The sequence below is a fragment of the Diaphorina citri genome, unplaced genomic scaffold (genome assembly GCF_000475195.1).
Source record: "Diaphorina citri unplaced genomic scaffold, Diaci psyllid genome assembly version 1.1 scaffold237, whole genome shotgun sequence".
Taxonomy (NCBI): domain Eukaryota; kingdom Metazoa; phylum Arthropoda; class Insecta; order Hemiptera; family Psyllidae; genus Diaphorina; species Diaphorina citri.
This window is the reverse complement of record NW_007377674.1, coordinates 184,279-209,326: the sequence shown is the minus strand read 5'-3', so window position 1 is coordinate 209,326 and position 25,048 is coordinate 184,279. Positions and strand designations below refer to the sequence as shown.

Below are 25,048 nucleotides of genomic sequence, written 5' to 3'. Positions count from 1 at the left end.
TTCCATTTATAATATTTTGACTTTGACCAAACAGAAGCAATAATACTCGTAGAGCTATAAGTTTTCAAGAAAAATGAACCAAGTCATCACGGCAATAATCTAGGCGCACATAGCTACATAATAACAAGCTGAAGCAATTCATATCATTATAACAATGGGAGGCATACTTAAAGGTCTAAACATTCGGCCTGTCAACAACAACAAACAATTCAACAATAACAAACCGTCAACAAAGTAGTCAAAATAACAACAACAAAGATGGTACTTCCTATTTCCTATATCCTAGACAGAAGTTTGACAGTCCCACCACCTAGACTTCTAGACACACGGCAGTGCGCCAGGCCAAGTTCTGGCTTCAGCACGCAGTGTTGTGCAATTGTGCATATTATACGCTTTTTCACCCCTTTTACATTACATTACATTAAAATGGGGGTCTTTTCTGACGAAATTCTTTTGTGTGGAGTCCAGTATGTAGGACTATTGCACCCCAAATATAACTCCATTACTATGATGTGTGGTTGCTTTAGGTTGACATTTGGTTTTGGCTACAAAAATTTTAGACTGGTTGCCCTCCGCACTCAACCTTGACTATTTGGTTTTTTTTCAGTACTGTTACTTTTAAAAGCAAGGTTTTTACTTTTAAATTATAAAATTACTCTGTACCAAAAACATAAGACCTTGTTTAGACTGCGGGAGTACCTTGTTTAGGATTTTAGCACGTGAAGATTTTGTAGTGCTCTTCGTTCTTCCATATTTCCAATTTGGCGACTTCCAGTTTGTCATTGTCATCCATTTCCTTAACTATCTTCAAGGTTGATTGTAGTTCTTCTTTTACTCCTGCTAAGATTCCACTTGCTATTCTCCTTGCTTTGGGATGTATGTATAAGGAGTAGCCTTTTATTGTGATATTAGAATCCTCTGTTAGATTGGCTTGTTGAATGCAAAAGGCGTCTATATCTTCTCTGAATAGTATTCGCTCCAACTCAACTCTCTTTGGTATAGTTAAGCCACCTGCATTCAATTGCAGGACGGATAATTGACTAGTTTGATGATGGTGTTGGCTAGTTTGCTGATGGTGTTGACTAGTTTGACATGTCTCGCCACCCGGACATCCGAACGGGGGACTATTTTGTGTCCGGAATTTTTTACATTGGGACGCATGACATGGCCAAGTTGCTCATTTTGCACTACCCAGGGGGCACTTGTAGATTGAAGATACCGCGGAAGCGAGCAACGGTTACCCCCCCATAATGACCATGCCATTGACTAGTAGTTTAAGTCCAAAAAAAAAGAGGACCATAAGTAGTTCCATTAGTAACATCAGCACACTTAACTATACATTAATAACAGAAACCCCCGAAAATAATACGACACCAAACCTCAATCATTAAACATGCACATAACTTAAACCACTCCCACTCACTAGTCACTACACATGGAACAAGGATTAGCGAAAATTATCAGCCGAAATAGTTTCGGCTATTGAGTAGCCATCACAAAGTCTGAGGAACCTCTTCCATAACCCGGGTACTAATCACCGAATTTGACAAGGCTAGATAGGAAAGCTCAAGGAAAAAAAAAAAAACGGACAGTATAAATGAGAACAAAGACGGAACTGACGGAATATAAAAAAAGGGACAACTTTGAGAACAAATAAAAAAAGAAGGAAAGATTAATGAAGATAAACTTGTTGTATGCCTCGTTTTTGGGAGTCGAACCTTCGCTATCATGGCAGGATAAGGGATTTTTCAGAATTCAGAAGGGATTTCGCACATTTTAGCACGGATTTCGTACATTTTAGCACGGATTTCGTATATATTTTAACAGCAATTTCGTACATTTAGGGATCAATCGGAACAATGCCACAAGTCAAGCCTGAGCTCAACTGTTTTCATAGGTAGGAACCACTGAATTTCCTCGGGTAATTAAGTCAACACACTGAAGCTTGTGGAACATATAGGTAATATACGAGCACATTATGTATTAGGAATAATAGAGATAATGAAAAGTGACATATACGATCGTCATGCATACATTTTTCCGCCATCCTAGGTCTGAATTAACGGGGAAGAGGGGTTTTTCTGGGGACAATCTATTTCTCATATGTGTTTCACCACCGTTTTTATTTCGTAGCAATGAAACAACTGTTACACTAGACGCATGTGGTCTGTGTCGAAGCCTGCTCCCATAGTATGCCCCTCATCAGATGGTTACCCATATCCTTGCGATGAATTTAATTTGAATAAATCATGTACTGATGAAAATTTGGAACCTGCTCTCATATGTGTTTCACCACCGTTTTTATTTCGTAGCAATGAAACAACTGTTACACTAGACGCATGTGGTCTGTGTCGAAGCCTGCTCATCCCATAGTATGCCCCTCATCAGCTGGGCGAGAAGAGACACAATACTTCCCATTTAGGTGCTGGGTCCCTTGGTTGATGGCCTTGTTAACCCATATTCTTGGGATGAATTTAATTTGAATAAATCATGTACTGATGAAAATTTGGAACCTGTCTTGGAAACGTAGGTAGGGCAGGAGGGCGCTTCAAGCCCTAGCTGAGGTAGAAAATTCAACCATTATTGAGACTAGGTATGTCCAGAAGAACAGTACAGCTGATTGTAAGGATAAAGGGACGAGTTAATTGACCAAAGAGCTGTATGAATACAATGTTGTTAGTTATACGTTATGCCAGACCGTCAGAACGTGTATGGCGGAAAAAGCTTCAGACCAAGGTCTCTCAAACGGTGTGACCGATTACAAGGTCTTTCAGACAGTCTGAGCGTGAGTGACGGGCAATAGAATTTCCTCGAGATGTGTCCAAACATAGTCGACCGGCCGTCGATCGACAAGGAAAAACTATGTTATCAAGGCAGTGTGGACGGTTCAGTCGACATCGATCGACGGCTGTTCGACCATGTGTGGACACATCCTTAGAGGTAAACCCTTCAAATAGGCCCTGATTCGAAGACGCATAATCGCTCATTTATATAAATGACCAAACGAAGTACCCGATAGTCCAGACAGTTATTTGGTTTTCCATCAAAAAAACTAACTTCACTTGACCAGGTGCAGCGGTCAGCTGAAGGTGAACTCCCAGTCTTTTCGTGACACTGCGGCCAATTGTCCTGGCGACTAGTGGCTAAAGCGCACGAATAGTTGTCAAGGAAAGCTAATCCGAGAAATCACCGTCAGTAAAAAGCATTGCTTCGTGACACTGCGGCCAATTGTCCTGGCGACTAGTGGCTAAAGCGCACGAATAATTGTCAAGGAAAGCTAATCGGAAAAATCACCGTCAGTAAAAAGCATTGTCGAGGGCCGTTTTTTAACCGTTTTATGCGAAAAAAGAACGCCTGTGAAAAGGCATAGAAAAACTTGTACTATAACCGGAAAAACTTTAACTTCAAGCTTGGGGAAAATTCACGGACCAATTTTTCTACCAATAAAACCACAGCCCCTCACTGACTAGAAGACCTAGAAGTTAGCAGATCTCCTAAGAACAACAACAAACAATTCAACAATAACAAACCGTCAACAAAGTAGTCAAAATAACAACAACAAAGATGGTACTTCCTATTTCCTATATTCTAGACAGAAGTTTGACAGTCCCACCACCTAGACTTCTTGACACACGGCAGTCCGCCAGGCCAAGTTCTGGCCTCAGCACGCAGTGTTGTCCATATTATACGCTTTTTCACCCCTTTTACATTACATTACATTAAAATGGGGGTCTTTTCTGACGAAATTCTTTTGTGCGGAGTACAGTATGTAGGACTATTGCACCCCAAACATAACTCCATTACTATGATGTGTGATTGCTTTAGGTTGACATTTGGTTTTGGCTACAAAAATTTCAAGACTGGTTGCCCTCCGCACTCAACCTTGACTATTTGGGAAAAGGTGAGTTGGTTCCCAAAAAAAGGTCCATTTTTGTCACGTATGAATTGGTTCCCCTTCAAAAATTTCATGTACGAATTGGTTCCCCTTGGAAAAAGGTATTAATTCCATCTACAAAAATCTTTTCACATTTGCATAAAACTTCAAGATTTGAGACAGTAGAAAACACGATTATGTTGCTTTCTGCATCATTAACCAGTAAAAACTTTTCACCAATATTTGTTTGAATATTAATTTTTTCAACACTTTCATGAGCTTCCTTTAATTTCTTAGGCAGTACTGGGTGAATGGATAATCTGGCTCTGTGCATATTGTGTCTAATAAGGACTAAGTCATTTGAATCCAGAGTTTCCATGTCATCTTTCTTCAACTCAGTACAAATCAACTTGGCTGGTCTGGATGAGATGTCAGTCATTGCTTTTCTCTTCAACGAATTACTCATCTTCTGCCTATTCAGAACTTTTTCATCAACATTCTCGTGATTATGATTGTTACACTTTTCCACAATAAACTTTCTATCGGCCACAATAAATACTAATAACGTTTCCATGTTAACAAAACAAATAATTAAGGAGCGCGGTAGCGCTCCGCACTCATCTTCTGCCTATTCAGAACTTTTTCATCAACATTCTCGTGATTATGATCGTTACACTTTTCCACAATAAACTTTCTATCGGCCACAATGAATACTAATAACGTTTCCATGTTAACAAAACAAATAATTAAGGAGCGCGGGAGCGCTCCGACCCGCCAAGTCAAAAAAGTTTGACCGCGCTACTAGAGATAAAATATACTGAATTGTTGTTATTCAAAATCAAAAAATTGTAGAATGAGGAAAAAATCATTTAATATAATTATTATAACTTCCTGATCAGGGCAGGTATCAGGGAACCAATTCATACAAACCTTTTTCCAACCGGAACCAACTAATACGTTTTTTCCCAGTTGGGAACCAACTCGTACTCAGCCGACTATTTCTACTTTAGCAAGGGAAATTTCAGGCCGGTATCCTCCCTATTTAAAGTCTCCCAGCCAGACAAGTCAAAACTCCGTTACTATCTACTATAATATAATAGGCTATACTTGCTTATTATGGATGCTTCTAGCTTAAACGGAAGGGGTAGAAAGAAAGCCATGAAAATAGCTTATTTTACGATAGCTTCGCCTTCATTTAAAGTCTCCCAGCCAGACAAGTCAAAACTCCATTACTATCTACTATAATATAATAGGCTATATATAGTATATATACTTGCTTATTATGGATGCAAATTTTCGAGTTCTACCTTGAACGGAAGGGGTAGAAAGAAAGCCGTGAAAATAGCTTATTTTACGATAGCTTCGCCTTATGAAGGTGAACTCCCAGTCTTTTCGTGACACTGCGGCCAATTGTCCTGGCGACTAGTGGCTAAAGCGCACGAATAGTTGTCAAGGAAAACTAATCCGAGAAATCACCGTCAGTAAAAAGCATTGTCGAGGGCCGTTTTTTAACCGTTTTACGCGAAAAAAGAACGCCTGTGAAAAGGCATAGAAAAACTTGTACTATAAACGGAAAACCTAACTTCAAGCTTGGGAAAAATTCACGGACCACTTTTTCTACCAATAAAACCACAGCCCCTCACTGACTAGAAGACCTAGAAGTTAGCAGATCTGCTAATCTTCGCCTTCGTTTTCTGATTTCACTTGTTTTATAGGCCAATATTTCTGGATAGGAACTTGGCCTTTTCTTTCACATTTTGTGTTTTTGTGGAGGTAACTATCATTCCGAGAATGATGGATGAGTTAGGTGCCAGAGACGCTGCGTTACCAAATAATCAAACTTTTCCGAATAAAAGATACAGGGTGTCATAAAAAAATGTGAAGAACCTTTCAGCTTCACCACAAACATAGCAAGCTTATTTTATAGCTTGGAAAATAGTGTGCCTGCTTTGTATGCGCTTGGTCGTGGGATCGCTTCCCACCCGGGGCAAACTCCCTGCTAAACAGATGATGGTCGTTCTTGGAGCGGCTGAGGCTTTCTCCTGTCCTGTCTTCGATTTTGGGACGATAGGATCTCCGTTGTACCAACGGAAGTTTCTCAAATCTCTGTAAACATAATATTTTACAGCACAAATGACTTACTGTCCGTTGTGTTAAAGCGACTAAAGGTAAATAATAATAGTAAAAATTAAACATAATATTTTACAGCACAAATGACTTACTGTCCGTTGTGTTAAAGCGACTAAAGGTAAATAATAATAGTAAAAATAAAAAAAAATAAGGTCTAATTTTGGCAATTTTTCACATTGAATTTCGGCGATTTTTTCGCGGACACTCTGAATAATAACTTTAAGGTTGCCATACATACTGATATACTACTAGGAAATCTAGGTCTGTAGGACATTCAGAGCACGTTCATGTTAAAGTGATGAATTGAGTCAGCAGCAGGGCCATACGTAGGGGCGGGGCGAGGGGGCCCCCTCTTGAGCTTCATTTTTCTCCTTTACTGGAAAGGCTAGGGGACTACAGGAAGTATACCAGCCTGAATTTCCTTGCTAAAGAAAAAGCAAAAGTTGAATGCGAAGGGCATCCACTCGTAAAAATTGTAGCTAAAACCAAATGTCCGCCCCAAGCAATCACCCTAGTTAGGGCTGATTGAGAGGCTGACGAAAAACGCCGACCCCGTCTGCACACAGGAAAATGCGAAGAAAAAGACTGTAGACTCCAAAAATCTGGAGCATCCACCCCCCGAAGTACATCACCACTGTTTGGACTCTCGCCCCCCTTGATAAAATCCTGGCTACGGCCCTGGGCAGCAGTTTAAGGGTGTTAAAACGGGGTGGACCATTCAGTGTAATAGGCAGTCAGGGTAGGACGGTAGGTAACTCGCGTAGCTTAACTCCATACACAAATTAATTAATAGTAGGTAGGTAACTCGCGTAGCTTAACTCCATCCCTAAAGGAAATTTAGCTAAAAAGCCCACTCTTAGGCTTAGGTGTCCATACTGCCCCAAAGCAGGAGTTAAGCTTATACGAATCCATGAGGACCCTTCAAATAGGCCCTGATTCGAAGACGCATAATCGCTCATTTATATAAATGACCAAACGAAGTACCCGATAGTCCAGACAGTTATTTGGTTTTCCATCAAAAAAACTAACTTCACTTGACCAGGTGCAGCGGTCAGCTGAAGGTGAACTCCCAGTCTTTTCGTGACACTGCGGCCAATTGTCCTGGCGACTAGTGGCTAAAGCGCACGAATAGTTGTCAAGGAAAACTAATCCGAGAAATCACCGTCAGTAAAAAGCATTGTCGAGGGCCGTTTTTTAACCGTTTTACGCGAAAAAAGAACGCCTGTGAAAAGGCATAGAAAAACTTGAACTATAACCGGAAAACCTAACTTCAAGCTTGGGAAAAATTCACGGACCACTTTTTCTACCAATAAAACCACAGCCCCTCACTGACTAGAAGACCTAGAAGTTAGCAGATCTGCTAATCTGAGCCATCATGACTGCTCAGAAAAACATGCAGTTCCTTATGATTTTCGCCCTGAGCGGTGTGTATCTCATCCGGGGAGCTGAATGCCTCTCCTACAGAGAAGAATTTGACTCCCAATATGCTGACTATGCCGTTGCTGAAGACGACTACTCTACTTCGAATCTACCCGACAGCTGCTTCAGGTAAGATAGTTATATAGTTATTTCATTAGTTCATTTTCTAGTTACAGTAGAACCTCGATAATTTCAACTAATTGGGACCGAGGGTAGTTGAAATTATCGAGGTTCTGTATAAAAGTTGAAATAATCGAAATTCGGTATAAAACAATGAAAATAGGGCCAAATTTAGAGGTACAAACAAAAAACACGCCTTCGATATTGTTTTCTTCGTCATTAGTCTCATTATTTGAACATTTTCAATGGTCTCTGATAAAGTAGGATTTCCAAGATAGGGAAAAAACCCGATTTTTGGAGTTGAAATAATAGAGAGTTGATATAATAGAGGTTGAAATAATCGAGGTTCTACTGTATTTCTTTAGTAGTTATTTCACTCCACATAGTTATGTCATTTTCTGTGGGGGTATTCAAACTGGGGTAAAGGGACTTTTCAGTCTCATCCTAGCATTATCAATGATGTAAATATATTCCATTATGTATTCTATTTTCCTCTTTCTATTTCTCTCTTCTCATCTGATACTTATTTAACTGCTGGGGAAAAGGGACTTTGAGCTATTTTCTGGGCAGTATAATCAAGGTGTATTCTGTTCTCTTTAATAGTTTTTTTGTCTTTTGTAATAATATTACCTACTTTAACTGTCCTTCGTTATTTCTTTAAATTTATACTTTCCATTTCAATTGATATAAAATGCTTCGGAAGTTAAATAAATAAAAAAGTGTTCTATAATTATGAACTGCTACAAAAGGTACACCGATGAACAAACCACTACGGAAGTACTTAGATCCAAATAACACAGGCATCCATCTCCTTGACAGGACTTATTTGATATTCTGAGGAGTAATTCGTGATTTAATATCTAGCCCTGAGATTTTGTAATAAAGACCAACACTTCTGGTCTCATATATCTAGTATCTACCTGCCATATCTCTGATATATAACTGTCATATTTCTGCTGTTTGGTGCATGAGGGTTACCATAATTACACCAAAGACAGGCACTTCTGAATTTCAAGTTCCCTGAGTCAGTTCACTACCAATACTCAATGAAAGTTTGAGGTTCTCAGGGAAATATCACAATGGCTTCTGTGATTTCGAACGGACAGTGTATTTGGTATTAAGAGAGAGAGAGAGAGAGAGAGAGAGAGAGAGAGAGAGAGAGAGAGAGAGAGAGAACATTGGAGATCAGATCAGAATAGTCACAGGTACATAGGTAAAATCAGTCACCCATTTTAGAGTAGGAACCAAATTGGTAAGTACTTAGACCTTCACAAACCCGGGAACCAAGTAGTGGGTACAAAAAAAGGTTTTGGAAACCAACTGGCTTCCTAAAAAAAGTGCCACTACTGGGAATCGAACCCACGAGTCGAGCTCAAGGACCCAACTGAATGTACCTGTGCAGAATCATCCTCCCTTCTCACATGCTAGCCCTGTATAAAACCACATAGACTGTTTTAATGAAATCGTGATAGGTGTCGAAGGTACTAAAAAACTATCCAAGTGTACATACCCCCCTATTTAATGGTCAATTTGGTCATATCAAACAATATTTTTCATTTCGATCAGTTCAATTTGGCGAAAACCTATAATACTCATTTCGGACTTTAATTTAATTAATTTATTTTTAACAATTTTTATTTCGAAGATTTTTATCTATTTATTTTTACCAATTCATTTATTTATTTATTTCTCAACCTACTTTTATTTTTAATATTTATTTCACTTGTTTTTAATTTAAGTTTTAACATTTTCTTGAAAAACTCTTTTTTCTACATTTAATTTTTTGACATTAAGGAGTGTTTTCTTTTCGGTTTTACATTGTTTCGAAGTAATTTTTAATTTGTCAAGATCGTTTTATAGAAATTGGTATATTTTGGACAGCCAATTTTCTATTTTTTTAAGGGAATTTCTCACAGGTACTTCTAATGCATCAGTACAGTAATTAGGTCTCTACTAGGCACTTGTTAGGTTCATTTTGAATACGGGAACAATGCCTCTGTAGCTCAGTGCGATAGTAAAGTGTGTTGGGGGCTCGTCTATGCACATACTATTCAGTGACTCATTTCACATGTGTGATTCATTTCACATGTTAATGGCCCAGGCAAAGTAGAAAATTCATCATCATTTAACTTTTTTATTAATTTTTAAAGAATTTTGATAGAGTTAACTGGAATTGCTAAGGTCTTATCGCCCCGCGAGCAAAAAGAGAAGGAACATTTTATCCTAAACAGATAAGGTTTGTTCTCGGAACGGCTGGCTTTACCCTATCCTGTCTTCCTCCTCTTTTCCCTTTCGGGTCGATAATACCATATGTTAAGAAGGTTCTTCTTGATCCCTTGTGTGCCGCGTCCATTTTAGTTTAGGACTATAGCACTGCACATACTGCACTGCACAGTTACAGTTCCCTCCATCAAACCTAAAAAAAAACTTGGAGCTAGAGTTTGAAAATCTTCCTACATACCCTGTATAAAAAGTCAGGTGTTTCTCACACCCTGTATAATAGAGTCACGTGTTTTTCGAGTTTTTTTTTACTGGTCGTTAGTTCAGTGAAAGTATCATTTAGGCAACACATAAGGTGTTCACTGGCAATAGGTATAGTATAAGGGCAGTTCTTAACCTATAGACCACGTCCACATATGGTCCACCAGACACTTAAAAGGTTTAAAAGTGGGCTGCAATAATAATAATAATAATAGTAATAATAGACTCTTGAGTGGATACCTTGAGTGGATGCAATAGGTACCTACTTTTTACTTTCTATTACTACAGTATAGCCAGCTATACTAGTAATGAAAGTATTGCAATCGATCCAAATTTTTATACCTAGATAGAAGATAGGTACAAAAATTAACATGTTCCGATTCATAGCTGGGACAGTGCGAGTCTTTCTTGGTGTGACTCTTGGGTTAAACTGATTTGCCTTTTTTATGAACCAATGATATAGCTTAATCCAAGCGTACTTAAACTAAATTTAATCCTGGCCATAAAGTGGTTGGATGGAAGAGCTCCTTCAGGAGAATCCTGCCACTTAAAAAATAAAAGCCTTAAAAAATAATACAACAAAAATAATAAAATAAATAAATAACAAATCGTTCCAAAAAACGACTAGTACCAAGTGGTTCGCAAAAATTTGGCTTTGTAGTCTGCCACTTCAAAAAGGTTAAGAACCCCTGACCCAGGGAGACATATGAATACCAATGTAGCACATGGCAGTGACCAGACAGAAATATGACCTCATGACTTCACAAATATGACGTCATAGTCGCGTGATCCATGGCCTTGAAAAGCAGGTGACTCGGTTAATATGGGTGCAAAAACTTTAAAACACCGGTCGCCAGTTTCACATTGCACCTATAGTAAACACATCGGGGTATCAAGTTAAATGTAAATAAACACTACCTGAGGGTATGTCTACATAATTTAACTACACAGATTTTTTTCACTCACAAAACTCACAAAGTACTATATTGGTGTACCAAGATATCCAAGATAAAATTATCTAATAATTATTATCGACTAAGATAAAATTATGCAACAATCAGTATTTTAATGGCATATGTAGGTACTAGGCGCTCTTTAACGGTAGACCTATAACAACCACATCAGCTAAATCATAAAATGTGTTACCTACAAACTATGCTGATAAAATTATATGCTATCTTGCTATCTGCACCACAACAATGCTTACAATCTAGTTTTTTTTTTTTTGCTAGCTTATCGATAAAACATAGTACAGACCTATGTACAATTGTACATACATAGGTACCTAGTACCTACTGTATTCATCCATATCCAGTAAGGATCGAACATACGTTAATATAGCTAATAGGACCATATCTTTTTTGGATGAAAGTCAGCCATTTTGATGATTTTGGCAACATGGCCAACAAACACTTTTCTTCAGGGAGAAAATCTGTAATCTGTCCCACTTGACAACATGGCAATCACGTTACTCGTTATAAATTTCATTGTTATGACACCAGATGAATATGTTGAGAATTTGTGCATAAACAAATAAAGAAAGAGGTTTAATTATGGACTTATTCTTTCCAGATCTAATGAAACAATGAGCGTTAATATGGAGCGGCTCGTGAGGACTGTATAGGTATAAAATACCTATGCTATCTAATAATGAACTTTTCGTTGAAGAAAATTGGTACATATGAACTGAAGAAAAATATTATAATATTACTAACTAAATTGAAAACCTAAAAGGGGAAAGGGGTACAACCTATACAATAAACATTCCGAAAATTGGGATCTTACATTTGGTACTACTTTTTTTGAGGGGTTAAAGACTTGGTGAGGAAATTTTCACCACCCTGAGGTTTTTGGAGGGATATCATTATTTTTTGTATATCCTGATATCTGACCGCACGGCACTGCGCCAAGCCAAGTTTCATTACAGCAACATGGACGAATCAGAATAATGATAGGGAGAAAAATACGGGAAACGATGAGAATAAATTTGAAGGACCAGGAGATTGATTTCTTTCCTAAAATAAAGAGGAGAAGGAGTGAAAGTTAGACTTTAACACAGGAAAAATAATCGAATAGAGAGGGAATTCGTTTTTACTACCATCTCTATGACAATCTCACAACGATGGTATTTTCAAGACATTTTCTGTGACTTCTTATCTTTAAACTCTATATTTAAAGAAATTTCAATCTGAGAATTTAACAAGAGCGTGTCGGTCGAATACACGAGACATCAATTTGTAAAATACTTCAAATGTCAAGATAGGACAAAAGATATTTCAAGACATTCAAGGATAGTTCTAGAAGATCTACATCTCATAACAAATGCCGCCCGTCGCATTCACATACCTCAGTCTACACCTATCTACTACCAAGATCTATGTAAAACCAAGCATAAGTCTTTAAACTTGTTCTTTTATACATACGAGTAAGAAGTTGTACTCTATTCTAGTACTGCACAGAGCTCACTTCACTTTGCATGATTGTTTCAAAACCCACGTGGCTTTAATTTTCATTAAAAGTCCGTTTGGTAATATTTGCCTGGAAATGCAAATTTGGAAAAATCGAAGGGAAAGTTTTGATTTTTCATAGATGAGAACCCTTCAACCTTCGTGGTCTGTGAAAGCTGAGTATGGAAATTATCAAGAATGTAAGGAGAGTTAGTTCACCCTGCCAGAATGATACTGAAAAGCCCCTTTATAACAGGCCAACCAAAACCGATGATTGCCTTCAGCCCGGAAGTTACATTTTCCTATTTGCCTACTCTGTTTGCTGTGTTATTCGACTTTTTACACTACACAATAAACGGGGTTGAACTAAAAATAAATATATGCATAAGAAATAATAATAAAGTACATACAACTCACCTTTATGTATAGCAATAATGGGGGCACTCGGATTGGCTTTCAGAAGCCGGAAAGCTCTATTGAGAACCTCGTAATTGAATTTGTCCGGTACGAGTCCCACAACTACGGAGTCCCGCTCACCATCCTTCATTTCCGGGTAGTTCTCATGGAATTCTCGCTCTACGCTGTCTTCTGTGATGAGGAGAGGCTTCAGGCCTCGCTTCTTAACTTCGTCTATCGCTACGGAAACCGAGGTCAAGATTTCCGACATGTCCACTTTGAATCCTGAAATACAAGACGAGGTTATTTAATTAGATACATAGATAAATAGATAGATTATCTAAATATTTTCTTAAAGAGGTTTTCGGTGCGAAGGACGTGGAATGTTAAAACACCTGCATTAAAAAAGAAGAAAAAAAGAGGTTCGATAGAGGAAACTGTAACTGCTAAGGTCTTGTTGTCCGAAAGCGAAGAGAGAAGGAAGACAGCATAGATTTTTTGCCCCAAGAGGTTTGTTAGAGGGACTGTAACAGCGAAGGCCTTAACGTTCCGTAAGCAAAGAGAAGAAAGACAGAATAGGAGAATAAAAAAGGCGGTGTAACACTTTTTTTTTTAAGCCAGCCGTTCCGAGAATGATGGACCTTATCTCAATGGAAATTCCAGATATAAGCCACTATCTTTTTCCAAAGACATTAGCTGAGTAGACACTTTCCTTTGAATAAAACAAGTTCTGGTAACCTAGCAGACCAATTTTATTTTCCAATTCACTTCTATTAGGGTGTGCAAACCGATTCCGATAAAGTTCTTTTTTTTGCCATACAATGGAAATTCCAGATATAAGCCACTATCTTTTTCCAAAGACATTAGCTGAGTAGACACTTTCCTTTGAATCAAACAATTTCTGGTAGCCTAGCAGACCAATTTTATTTTCAAATTCACTTTTATTAGGGTGTGCAAACCGATTCCGATAAAGTTCGTTTTTTTTGCCATTTGAAGTCAACTTTTGAAAAAAATGTATCGATATTTCAAAAGAAAACGTTTCTGTCTTAGCATTGCCATTTTGTCTTTCATTTTACTCACGTTATTTCGTGAACAAAGACAAGCTTCGTAAGGGCCTCGCTAGCCGACATACACAGTGGATCTCTTGGTAATGTAGCTATGTTGTTAGATAAATTATAATTTAATTTGATCTAAATATATATTTAAACCTACAACTTGCTTTTTGCTTTCCAGTTTCTGTCTTAGCATTGCCATTTTGTCTTTCATTTTACTCACGTTATTTCGTGAACAAAGACAAGCTTCGTAAGGGCCTCGCTAGCCAACAAACACAGTGGATCTCTTGGTAATGTAGCTATGTTGTTATATAAATTATAATTTAATTTGATCTAAAAAAATAAATATATAAGCCTATAACTTGCTTTTTGTTTTCCAAAGTCAGCAATTGGCTTGACCATGTGTTAACAAAAACCGATTCCACAGTATGGAAGAGACAATTGCCAGATTATATGTCGCTCTGCCATATCGTGTGATTCTACTCTCAGAGATCAATAGTCTACGTCAGGGATGTCCAACTTCCATGTGTATGCAGGCCACATGCTACATAGACAGGTACTTGGCGGTTCACATACACAGGGGAGAAGGAACGTATCCAGGATTTCTTGAGTGGGGGATGCTCCTCATTTTTGGAGTTCTCCACATAGTAAACCAGCAAAAATGAAGCCCGAGGGGCCCACCCAAAAAGCTTCGCGGGCAACAAAAATGATCTGGTGGGTCACATGTGGCCCACGGGCCGCTGGTTGGAAATTGCTGGTCTACGTTATTAGTCAGCAAAATTATACTGCAGGTGCCCTATCTTATTCTCAATATATCTTTTTGTCAGCAAATTACTGAGTACTAAGTCTTTATACTTTAATTATCTCATACTGAATACTTTTTACTTTTAATTCTGCTGACTTGGACTGGAATAATGAACCAGAAATGTAAGGTATGTATGACTTTTTTTTTAAGAGGTGGGAAAATCTTAGATTTGTAAATCTACTAAATTTCACAAAGTGTTGAAAATGAAATGTGCACATAAAAATTTCACGATTATTCGAATGAGAAAAAAACTAGATCCGAATTGCGATAAATTTTGTAGAATCCAGTCTACCTGGTTTAAAACCTGGAAGGCGGTAGCTTGATATGTTCCATGTTCGAGTTTTATTAGCATGTTGGTTTTAAAATTTGTTACCAATATTTTGCATCATATTGAATAAGAAATGACTAAAGAGTCTACAATCGTATATTTGTAGTTTTGCAGTATAATGTAGAATGGATTTTTTAATTTTGGAATCTCACTCAGCAAAAAAAGGCCACGGAGGCTTAGAAATGTAGAAATTTTACATTATATTGCATATTTTCGTGACTAATTACTATCTAGAATTTCCAAAGGGAAACAAGCGTTATATTTCCAGTGACCTCGGCTGGGATTGAACCCACGCCCTCCTGTTTACCAGTCGAGCGCCTTGACCACTACACCACCGAGGCAGGTTAAATAGTGTAGGACAGGAAACGTGTTTCCAAACGACTCGAAATCGTTTGTCGATCTCAAACTGAAACAGCCAGAGGACGTGATTCTGGCCAAGTTCCGAGCCCTACTCACCAATAATGCTGATCCCGACACCACCACACTAACCAACTTTGTCAACGAATACTTTGAAGCAGGTGATAGGAAACGTGTTTCCAAACGACTCGAAATCGTTTGTCGATCTCAAACTGAAACAGCCAGAGGACGTGATTCTGGCCAAGTTCCGAGCCTTGCTCACCAATAATGCTGATCCCGACACCACCACACTGACCAACTTTGTCAACGAATACTTTGAAGCAGGTAATGATAATAGAGTAGAATAGAATAGAAGGACCTTGGTCATCTTGCCCGAATCTGAGTGTATAGGGTGTTTACTTGAGGCGCTATTATGTCTAGCAAGAGATTATCCATAATCTGAGCCAGCAGGTTGAGACAAGTTGCATACTTTGAGTTGTAAAACTGAACCAGGATGTCACGAAGTTGCGGTTTTAACTCTAGAAACAGCTTGAAGCCCAAATTAAATGGCACCTGTTTTTCTAGCACGCTTCGAATCAAACGTGGAGAGGGAATAAGACTGAAAAGTCCCTTTACCCCAGCAGTCTAAACAAGGTTAACAAGGTCTCGTATACTTGATAGGATAACAATCACATAATATAACAAGGATGAGACAATTCGTTACAAAAGACCTAGTTTAACAATAAAATAAATAAATAAAACAATAATAAACTGTGGTTTTGTCTCCATTTTAACACTTTATTTTACCTCCACACAGGCAATGAGCTGCAAGTCTGGAGTCCTCCAGATTTCACCTCCAACCCGAGTATCGAGAACAAAATCTCCGACGCCAAATACAGACAGTTTGCCCTCGACCTGAACCAAATTTGGAAAGAGTTGGGCCGCATAGTAAAACAAGATGTAAGGGACAACCCTCAACTGTACTCACTCATATACACACCCAATGGATTCTTCATTCCTGGAGGACGGTTTCGAGAACTGTACTACTGGGATACGTACTGGATTGTGCAAGGTAAAATCGGCAACAGATTGTGCAATTGTGCAAGGTAAAATTGACAATAGATTGTGCAAGGTAAAGTTGACGATAGATGGCTTAAGGTCCTTAAGTGAAACGGGGCTTAAGGAATTACGTAAAATGCAATAGTCCTGACAGAAACCGGACATTTTTAGCTCAATAGGATCGGCTTGATAGATGGATAAAAAAAAAGAAGGACTTGGAGGCATTTAGTCCAAATTTGAGTTCGATTTCATTTCCTAAACTAGCTCTGTACGAAAACAGACATGATAGCTTTTTTGTTCAATTCCCTTTTCTCTCTTCGTTTTTTTCATCGGTGACTCTTTTCACATCAAAAACATCTTCCCTCATTTTCAGGTATTCTCCTCTGTGATATGAAAGACTCCGCCAGGGGCGTGATCGAGAACATAATCAGTCTCGTAGATCAGTTCGGTTTCATGCCTAACGGAGCTCGAGTGTACTATTTGGAACGCTCTCAGCCGCCACTGCTTATTCCAATGGCTGCTAGCTACGCTAAGTATACGGGCGACACCAACTTTATAAGAACCCACCTTAAGGTATGCTCTTTATTTAAGACACTTGAAAAAAAAAACTTTAAAAATTAATTATTTTTTAAAATAATATTGACTTTTTTTGTTGTTATAAAGAGGGAACTATAATGGCCAAGGTCTTATCATCCCGAAATCGAAGAGAGAAGGAAGATAGGATAGGAGAAAGCCAGCCGTTCCGAGAACGAACATTAACCGTTCAGGATAAAATCCGCCCCCGGGCGGGAATCTAACCCGCGACCTAGCGCAAGGCAGACGCTCTACCAATCAAGCTAATCAGGCTGGCAAGGTATGTTCATATTGTCATAGAGAAGAAAAAAATTGAATTCGGTAACAAATATAAAACCTGATTCTAGTTTCACACCTACCTATCGGAATGGACCGATAAAGAAACGAGAAACGAATCGATAAAAAAACGAACCGAAGGGCCTAGTCTACAGAAATTTGGAAAGTACAAATTGCTGTCGTGTTTGTAATAGGAAATTTCAGCTACCTTAAAAAATAGCTGAAAGCCTCAATCAAGTTCTAATTTTAGCCTTTCTAAAACTATTCCCCAGTCACTAACCAACGAGTTTGAATACTGGATGAAGAGACATATGGTCACTGTAGAGAAAAATGGCAAGTACTACACCATGGCTCGATACTACGCTCCGTCCAGAGGCCCTAGGCCCGAGTCTTACAGGTAAAATAATTAGTTTTAGGTTTTATCTGATACAAAAGGGTTAATAAATATGTACGGTTAGCCCAGTGGTTACACTGTACGGTTAGCCCACTGGTTACGCGTAATGCTATGCAGAAGGTCCCGGGTTCGATGCCCACCAGCGACATTAAATTGTACTCGTTTTTCGATTGCAAATGTTTCAACGGGTTACTTTCTGGTTTTCTCGTGTTGATCCAGCACCTAAATGGGAAGTATTGTGTCTCTTCTCGTTCATCTGATGAAGGGCGGGGACGGGCAGGAAGATGACACACATAAAATAATCTTGCTGATAAGCTTTTCGTCTTCATTACCTTCGAAGACCTCTAGTGGAGCTCCACAGGTTCATGAAACTACTAACAGAGACTTTACTTTCAGAGAGGACTACCATGAGGCAGCAGATTTGCAGACAGAGGATGAGAAAAACTTCCTGTACTCAGAGCTGAAGGCAGGTGCCGAAACCGGATGGGACTTTTCCAGTCGGTGGTTCATCGCACGGGACGGTAGCAATAGAGGTAACACTGAAGCGGTACCTTGAATCCAAATTACCTCTTGATTGTGGAAATGATAAGTCAGATCTGAGACAGCCCATTGAAGGGTGTGACACGTGACAGGCATTCGAGAGGGACACGAAAATTTGTACCCCCCAACTTTGTGGCTGAGTGGTCAAGAGCACCGGCTGTCAATCCGGAGGTGCTGGGTTCGAATTCCGGCCAGGGCGGAAATTTTATAACTAGACTTTTCCGTTCTTGGATAGGCATGAGTGTAAAAGAAAGTGCCTTGAAGTAATGCGAAAGTGGTACCGAGGTACAATCTTTATTTATTTATTTATGAATCAGTTAAGTGACTGACCATGACTGTTTTTGTTGTTTTCTGTTCTCTTGCGAACACAAGTGTTTCCGGCTTTAAAAATTTCCTATTCCTACTTGCAGGAGGCCTCAAATACATTCGCACCACATCGATCATTCCCGTGGACCTCAATGCGATCCTTCAGATGAACGCTAACTATCTGAGCGAATGGTGGCTCAAATTTGGCAACAAGGATTTGAGTGCCAAGTACAAGAAGATTGCGTACCAACTGCTTGAAGCCATTCATGAGGTGACACTCAAATTAATATAGAGGACTAATGAAATATTTGTTTTCCTATCTGTAGGGTAGAGCATCTGCCTTGTAAGCTCTAGGCCGCGGGTTTAATTCCCGCCCTGGTCGAACTTTATTCTAAACAGACAAAGCTTCTTTCTCCGCCAGCCTAGTTAGGTTGTTTGGTAGCGCGTCTGCCTTGTAAGCGCTAGGCCGCGGGTTCGATTCCCTCCCGGGCGGATTTTATCCTGACCGAATAATGTTCGTTCTCGGAACAGCTGGTTTTCTCCTATCCTGTCCTCCTCTCTTTGATTTTAGGACTATGGGACCTCAGAAGTTACAGTTCCCTCTATAAAACCTCTTGAAAAAGTGAATAAAACTGTTTCCTTTCTCCTAGGTTCTATGGAATGAACAGGTTGGTGTATGGCTAGACTACGACATTAAGAACAAGAAGCCCCGAAACTATTTCTACGTCTCAAACATAACTCCTCTGTGGACATTGAGCTACAAATTCTCCAAACAATATGTGGCTGAGAGAGTACTGCAGTATTTGCGAGACAATGAAATCATCACCAAGGACAATCAAGTGAAATTCTATGGTAAGCACCTATTTTAACCAAACGTTTTGTGTTGCATCCTTGTCACATTTGACAGCTGCATGCCAAATTTCAAGTCTCTAGCTCTTACCATTCTCGAGATATTTTGTTTACAGACAGACAGAAGGACAGTTCTTCTAATAGGGACAACAGATATGAAGAGGTTGTTCTATGTCGCATGAGGATCGGTCATACCCGAGCCACCCACAGTTTCCTCTTCAAAAGAACCCCCCCGCCATCTTGCCGCTGTGGCGATCTTCTTACCGTTCTCCACATCCTGTCCTGCCATCTGCATGCCAACATCCGCGCCGCCCTACCTACTCCGATAAGGAAAGTAAAAATAGGGAATTAGTTTAAACACTATGTATTGTGAAGTGCCTGTACTGAAACATTGGAAATACAAATGGTGTATTCCCAACCTTGGATCTTTGATGTGTTGGAAATGTTCCATCTTGAAGAGGGGAAACCATTTCAGTTTCCAAAAGGAATACAGTTTATTTTTCTCCCTCACAGGTACCCCTACCTCCTTGTTCAACTCTACTCAACAATGGGATTACCCTAATGCCTGGGCCCCACTACAGGCATTCATCATACAAGGCTTGGACTACACGCAAGACAAATTAGCAAAGCAAGTGGCATACCGACTGGCTGAAAAGTGGCTCTTCACAAACTATATGGGCTATGAAACTAGCAAGGCTATGTTTGAGAAAGTAAGTTAACACATTTGGAGTCAAGTGGATTGGAACACATCACATGCCTTTTTCAAGGGTCTAGGACGTCTAGGTCTTTGCCTACCTTGCCCTTGGGATCAATTTCATACACAGTTACCTCGAGGTAAAAATCTCACTATAAATCTGCACAAATAAAACCAAATTGTACAAACCTCCAAAGGCTGATGAGACTTTCAGAGCCTTTTTACATTAAGATATTGAAAAAAGGTTGACTGTTAATCCTCCATAACTCCCAATTAACCTTTTTTTTTTTTTTTTTTTTGTGATATTTCAGTATGATGTAGAACTCATTGGAAAGACAGGTAATGGAGGCGAGTACGAGGCACAAACTGGATTTGGTTGGACCAATGGATTCGCATTTGAGCTTCTAAATAGATACGGAAAAACTATATCTTTCAACAATACTCAAGGTAAGTAATAGAGAATTGATGTAGGTTAGTACCTAAAATAAGTAGTTATTACCAAAACAATTATCAGAGGAAATATAGGTATTATAACATAAAACATCACAACTGTGACATCTCTATGATAACAAAAAATCTACACCTTAACAATTCTAGCCAAATAAGGACATGAAGTTATAACTCTGTTGGTGGATTTCACCACTATTTTTTCAGCCCTTAAAAGACCTACAGGTCCATTTGATTTGTATAAAGGCCGTTAAGCTATCAGCCTGTTGGAGGCAAAAAAATAGGTTGGTGAAACCCACCAGAAGTAGGAATAGAAAGTTACGACTTACCAGAAGGTTATTTGATCTCAGGTTGCTGTTGAAGAGTTAATGAGCGAGGTCCTACTTCAACACTACTATTAATCACACAGGAATGAAGGATACGATAGTCCTAAATGACAATTTTTCTTGATCAGTCCGCAGTTCTTCCTCATTCCTCAAAATATCCCAAACGGCAAATTTTAATTTTTTGAAATTTCCCGCTTAAAAATTTGTTGATAACGCAGGTTTCAAATTTCGCCACTAGGTAGCGTTTCAAAATCTCAATAAGCACCGTTCACACGATGTGAGAATTGTGCGTGAAGTACAGGGTACCTATGAAGTTTGGAAACAGGCATGGTAGAAAGAAGGGAATTTATGGAAAGCGTTTTGTTTAATGTTTTAGGATCCTTCCTAAGCCAACAATGGTTCTAAGAAGGCTCTTATTTTCTCTTGGTTTTTGATCATTTCCCTTACAGGAAGCTACTACAATAAAATCCCCGGATCCGGTTACTTATCCGGCTATTATCCGTCTTTCATGTCCGGAAGACCTTCCTTCATGTCTGCTGGATAAATTTAGAATATTATCTTGAAGCTTTCTCATATAGGTAGAATATAAAAGGTACCATGATATTTTGATACCGTGTGGTTTGTTGCTTCTGTGTCTTTTTTCGCTCCTGTTCAGAAGTCACGCCAATGGACAATTGCCAGAAAAAGGAGCTGTCACAAAAAAATGAGCCCTGAGCAGTGACCAGTGGTATTATAGGGTTAGGTTGAACACAAAAAGGAGCTTTCTTTTTCATTGTCGTGGCTTCTGAATAGTTACCAAACTTTTTTTAATGGTATTCTTTTAAGTGGCAGTGTTTTCTTGAAGGACCTTTTGACTGTGGGTGTGGGTTATTTCATGACATGAATTGTGTTGTCCCTATGGTTAGGTATCTGTTATTACTTAGATGTAGGTAAAAGGTTTCTGTTTTGCTTTGAACAAAACAGCACTAAAAAATGTAGGTAATATTAGACGTGGCGGGTGCTTTCCGTCAGCCTCTCAATCAGCCCTAGCTAGGGTGACTGCTTTGGACTGACATTAGGTTTTGGCTACAAAAATCTCACGAGTGGATGTCCTCCGCACTCCAACCTTGGGTACCTATTTCGTTAGCAGGAGAAATTTCAGGCTGATATGCCCTTCCTGTTTGAAGTTCCCTAGCCAGACTATGCTGGTCTACTTCCTATAAGTCCCCCAGCCAGACTAGCCGGTCTACTCCCTGTTTAAAGTACACCAGCCAGTCGAGTAGCTATGGCTACCTACCTACTCTGATTGTGTTAAAACAGAAACCATTGAATCATTTTCCTATTTCAGAGCCCGTGTTGTGTTCAGCACTATGTAGCTTACTGTAAAGGATTCCTAATAGGATGAAATCCTAACAAGGACTTCATGAGATGTGCCAATTTGTTACTTCTAATTGTAAAGTCATAGAAGAGAGAGAGGGCTCTAGGAATCTGCTCATAAGAGAAGTGATGGGTCTGTCCCTGTCCCTGATATCTAAAAATTAATCGGTTAAGGAAAAACGGTACTTACCTACAACAGTAGATCTTGGAATTTTTTTCAAGTAGACCCTATCCAGTAATTAGAGTAAAATATAAAAGGTCCCTATCCCTGCCTAGTTATTTAATAACTTATTACGTAATTACGTATGGTAGGTACCTACCTAGGTAGTAGCAAATAGAAAATCCAGCTACCTATTCTACAAAATATATAGTATAGGTATTAGCTTTAGCTCGTTAAGTAGGTAGGTAGGTACACCTGATTTCTTGGCTTTTTTTGAAAGCATCAGGTACCTACCTAAGTCCTACACCTACAAGTCGCACCATTAAACTTAAATACAAACCCACTTTTTCACTCACTTTCACAGTGTGAACAGTTCTTGTTGAGCACCGATTTCAGCACTTTTATCAAGCGCACTTGTAACCTTCCTACTTGTTACGTGTGATTTTCTACAGCAACCCCACTTAATTCGCTTTCCGCACATTTCTATTTTGAAAGCAGAGCCATATTTGGGTGTGGGGGGGATGAGGGGGCCCGAGCTTTATTTTTCTCTTTTACTGTAGGCCAGACTCCGAAAATTTGCAGCATCCATTCCGGTAGTCCTTTTTTTTTCATTAGGCGCTTTAACAATGTTTTATGCATGTCGTTCGCGCCGTGGCCGGTAGTCCCCTTACTCCTGGTGTAAAGGGAATTTTTGTCCTATTGGGGCTACCTACATAAATAAATTGACACTACTTTGAGCTTACTCTTTATTTTTCTATTTTCGCCCACTTCTAAGTGCATTGTTTAATTTTTTGGGATATTTTTTTTCTATTTTTGCCCACTTCTAAGTGCATTGTTAAATTTTTTGGGATCTTTTTTTTTCTTTTGCTATTTCTATTACTGTTCAATTTTGTATTTTCGTTTTCAGAATTGATTGAACAGGAGAATGCTAGTGGAGAATCCGATTATTTGTTGGAGAGTGACCAACTGTGAGGCATCCTGTTCCTGTATCCTGAATCATGTCCTGTTTACAAGATTAGAAGGTACAATACATGGACTGACCTAAGTCATGCTGAGCTGGCCTTTCCATAGTGCTCCCTGGATCCTTCGAGCAAAAGATTCCAATTAGGAGTTTTCGCTGAATTCCCATTAAGGATGAGCTAAGGATTAATTTTTTTATCTATTTATTACTGAGAAACTATTTGATTGAGAAGGCAATTTTTATAGGTACCAAGTTTAGTAGGTAGGTCAACTATATTTATTGTACCTAGGTAGGTACCCTCTTCCTAGTCTTCTTCCTTAAAACTGTCCTGACTCTTCGTTTTCCAGCGTAGGTATTATTTAAGCTTCCAGACATTAATGGCAAATTTGTATGAACGCCGTGAAACTATATCGAGTATGCAATGCGCTTTACATTATTGTGAAACAATGAAAATGTAATGTACCTACCTAGGTTGGATTTGGCGATTCTATTTTCTAAGATGATTTATTTCGCAGCTTTAAACCATTATTTCATAGGAATTTTATGTACTTACCTATTCATTATTGAATTTAGGTTAGGAAGGAAACGATCTAGGTAACTTTTTTTCCATTCAGGTAGGTATAGGTAGATACCTAGGAATTTTTTTCTTTGTTAGGTATAATTTAATTCTAGTAGATAGTAGATTATGATCTGTCTTCCTTTCTTGTCATTTGCATCATCAGGTATTATTTATTTCTCTTTCTTTCTTTCATTCTCTCCCTCCCTCCCTCTCTCTCTCTCTCTCTCTCTATTTCTCCCTCCCCAGTCTCCTCTCTTTACTCATTTTTTTGTTCATTACCTATAGGTATTTATTATATTTTAATTAGGTAGGTATTACGAAGTAGTGTGATCATTCCATTTTCTTAAGTATCCCACTCTTGGGTGAGATTCACACTCCCCATACAGTAGGTACATAATATTAGTAAAATTCTCACAGTACCTACATTCCTACATATGTATTTACCTACTTATTGAACATAATTTTAAGTAGGTATTTATTGTAACTCGTACTACGTGTATTATTTATTGTAATATCAAAATTTGTTATTGATATTTTTTGTGAATACGTAGATACAATAATTATTTATTTTGGTAGGTGAGTGAAGATATTTGAGTGCGTTTTTCTTAAGGACTCTGAGATTTATGATGCCCAAACGTAAATTAAAACCTAATTTTTAATTCCTACATAATAGGTAATTTTAACTGCACCTATTTATGGTTTTAGTCAACACAAGCGTTATTTTATTTTGTTAAACTCGTTACGTTTACATGTTGATGTTTACAATTTTCTGATGTTTTAAAAAAATACATATACAATCAAATTTGTGTGTTTTATTTATTTTGATTAAACCTATCAAATAAATTTACCTGTGTTTTTTCCCCATTTTCTGCCTTAAAAAAAATAATAATAATAAAATAAAATAAAAAGAATTGTAATAACAGAAATCTTATTGTCCCGAAAGCGAAGAGAGAAGGAGGATAGGATAGAAGAAAGCCAACCGTTCTTAGTTAGTTAGCTTGGGTGGTAGTGCGGCTGCCTTCTAACCTCAAGGTCGTGGGATTGATTCCCTCCCGGGGCGTACTTTATCCTAAACAGATGAGGTTCGTTTTCGGAAACGGCTTGCTTTCTTCTCTCTTTGATTACGGGACGATTAGCCCTCAGAATTTACAGTTCTCTCC

General features: G+C 38.6%; 4 protein-coding genes across 5 annotated transcripts; 2 read left to right on the top strand and 2 right to left on the bottom strand.

The window, feature by feature from the left end:
• Nucleotides 1-3,676: 3,676 nt before the first annotated feature.
• On the bottom strand, nt 3,677-5,061 carry LOC108252034. 2 transcript variants are annotated; one of them, XM_026821519.1, is made up of 3 exons: nt 4,503-5,061; nt 4,118-4,347; nt 3,677-3,883 (listed from the first exon to the last, which is right to left on the bottom strand). In XM_026821519.1, exons 1-3 carry the CDS (start codon nt 4,601-4,603, stop codon nt 3,855-3,857), a joined length of 360 nt encoding a protein of 119 aa, XP_026677320.1. In that variant the 5' UTR covers nt 4,604-5,061; the 3' UTR covers nt 3,677-3,854. The 2 variants fall into 2 exon arrangements, with proteins under 2 accessions (XP_026677320.1, XP_017298375.1); XM_017442886.2 differs by having other exon boundaries at nt 3,677-4,347.
• Nucleotides 5,062-12,536: 7,475 nt separating this feature from the next.
• On the bottom strand, nt 12,537-13,153 carry LOC103506478 (haloacid dehalogenase-like hydrolase domain-containing protein 2). Its single transcript, XM_026821509.1, has 2 exons — nt 12,889-13,153; nt 12,537-12,562 (listed from the first exon to the last, which is right to left on the bottom strand). Exons 1-2 carry the CDS (start codon nt 13,136-13,138, stop codon nt 12,537-12,539), a joined length of 276 nt encoding a protein of 91 aa, XP_026677310.1. The 5' UTR covers nt 13,139-13,153.
• Nucleotides 13,154-14,833: 1,680 nt separating this feature from the next.
• Nucleotides 14,834-16,836, top strand: LOC103506477 (trehalase-like). The gene is made up of 4 exons (XM_026821508.1): nt 14,834-14,851; nt 15,571-15,733; nt 16,206-16,494; nt 16,821-16,836. The coding sequence occupies exons 1-4, from the start codon at nt 14,834-14,836 to the stop codon at nt 16,834-16,836; spliced, it is 486 nt and encodes a 161-aa protein (XP_026677309.1).
• Nucleotides 16,335-23,652, top strand: LOC103506462 (trehalase). Its single transcript, XM_008470849.2, has 9 exons — nt 16,335-16,460; nt 16,821-17,020; nt 17,569-17,693; nt 18,087-18,223; nt 18,641-18,807; nt 19,187-19,388; nt 19,899-20,095; nt 20,391-20,526; nt 23,276-23,652. The coding sequence occupies exons 2-9, from the start codon at nt 16,838-16,840 to the stop codon at nt 23,338-23,340; spliced, it is 1,212 nt and encodes a 403-aa protein (XP_008469071.1). The 5' UTR covers nt 16,335-16,460; nt 16,821-16,837; the 3' UTR covers nt 23,341-23,652.
• The last annotated feature ends 1,396 nt before the right edge of the window (nt 23,653-25,048 follow it).

Bases quoted from the DNA above. Each gene is read 5' to 3' on its own strand.
- LOC108252034 (XM_017442886.2), bottom strand. From the start codon at position 4,603: ATGGAAACGTTATTAGTATTCATTGTGGCCGATAGAAAGTTTATTGTG. The intron at 4,348-4,502 runs GCAGAAGATGAG...AGTTCTGAATAG, and splicing joins GATGAAAAAGTTCTGAATAG to GCAGAAGATGAGTAATTCGT.
- LOC103506478 (XM_026821509.1), bottom strand. From the start codon at position 13,138: ATGTCGGAAATCTTGACCTCGGTTTCCGTAGCGATAGACGAAGTTAAG. The intron at 12,563-12,888 runs GTGAGTTGTATG...TTGCATTTCCAG, and splicing joins CATTATTGCTATACATAAAG to GCAAATATTACCAAACGGAC.
- LOC103506477 (XM_026821508.1), top strand. The intron at 15,734-16,205 runs GTAATGATAATA...ACCTCCACACAG, and splicing joins CAACGAATACTTTGAAGCAG to GCAATGAGCTGCAAGTCTGG.
- LOC103506462 (XM_008470849.2), top strand. From the start codon at position 16,838: ATGAAAGACTCCGCCAGGGGCGTGATCGAGAACATAATCAGTCTCGTA. The intron at 18,224-18,640 runs GTAACACTGAAG...TCCTACTTGCAG, and splicing joins ACGGGACGGTAGCAATAGAG to GAGGCCTCAAATACATTCGC. The intron at 20,096-20,390 runs GTAAGTTAACAC...GTGATATTTCAG, and splicing joins GCAAGGCTATGTTTGAGAAA to TATGATGTAGAACTCATTGG.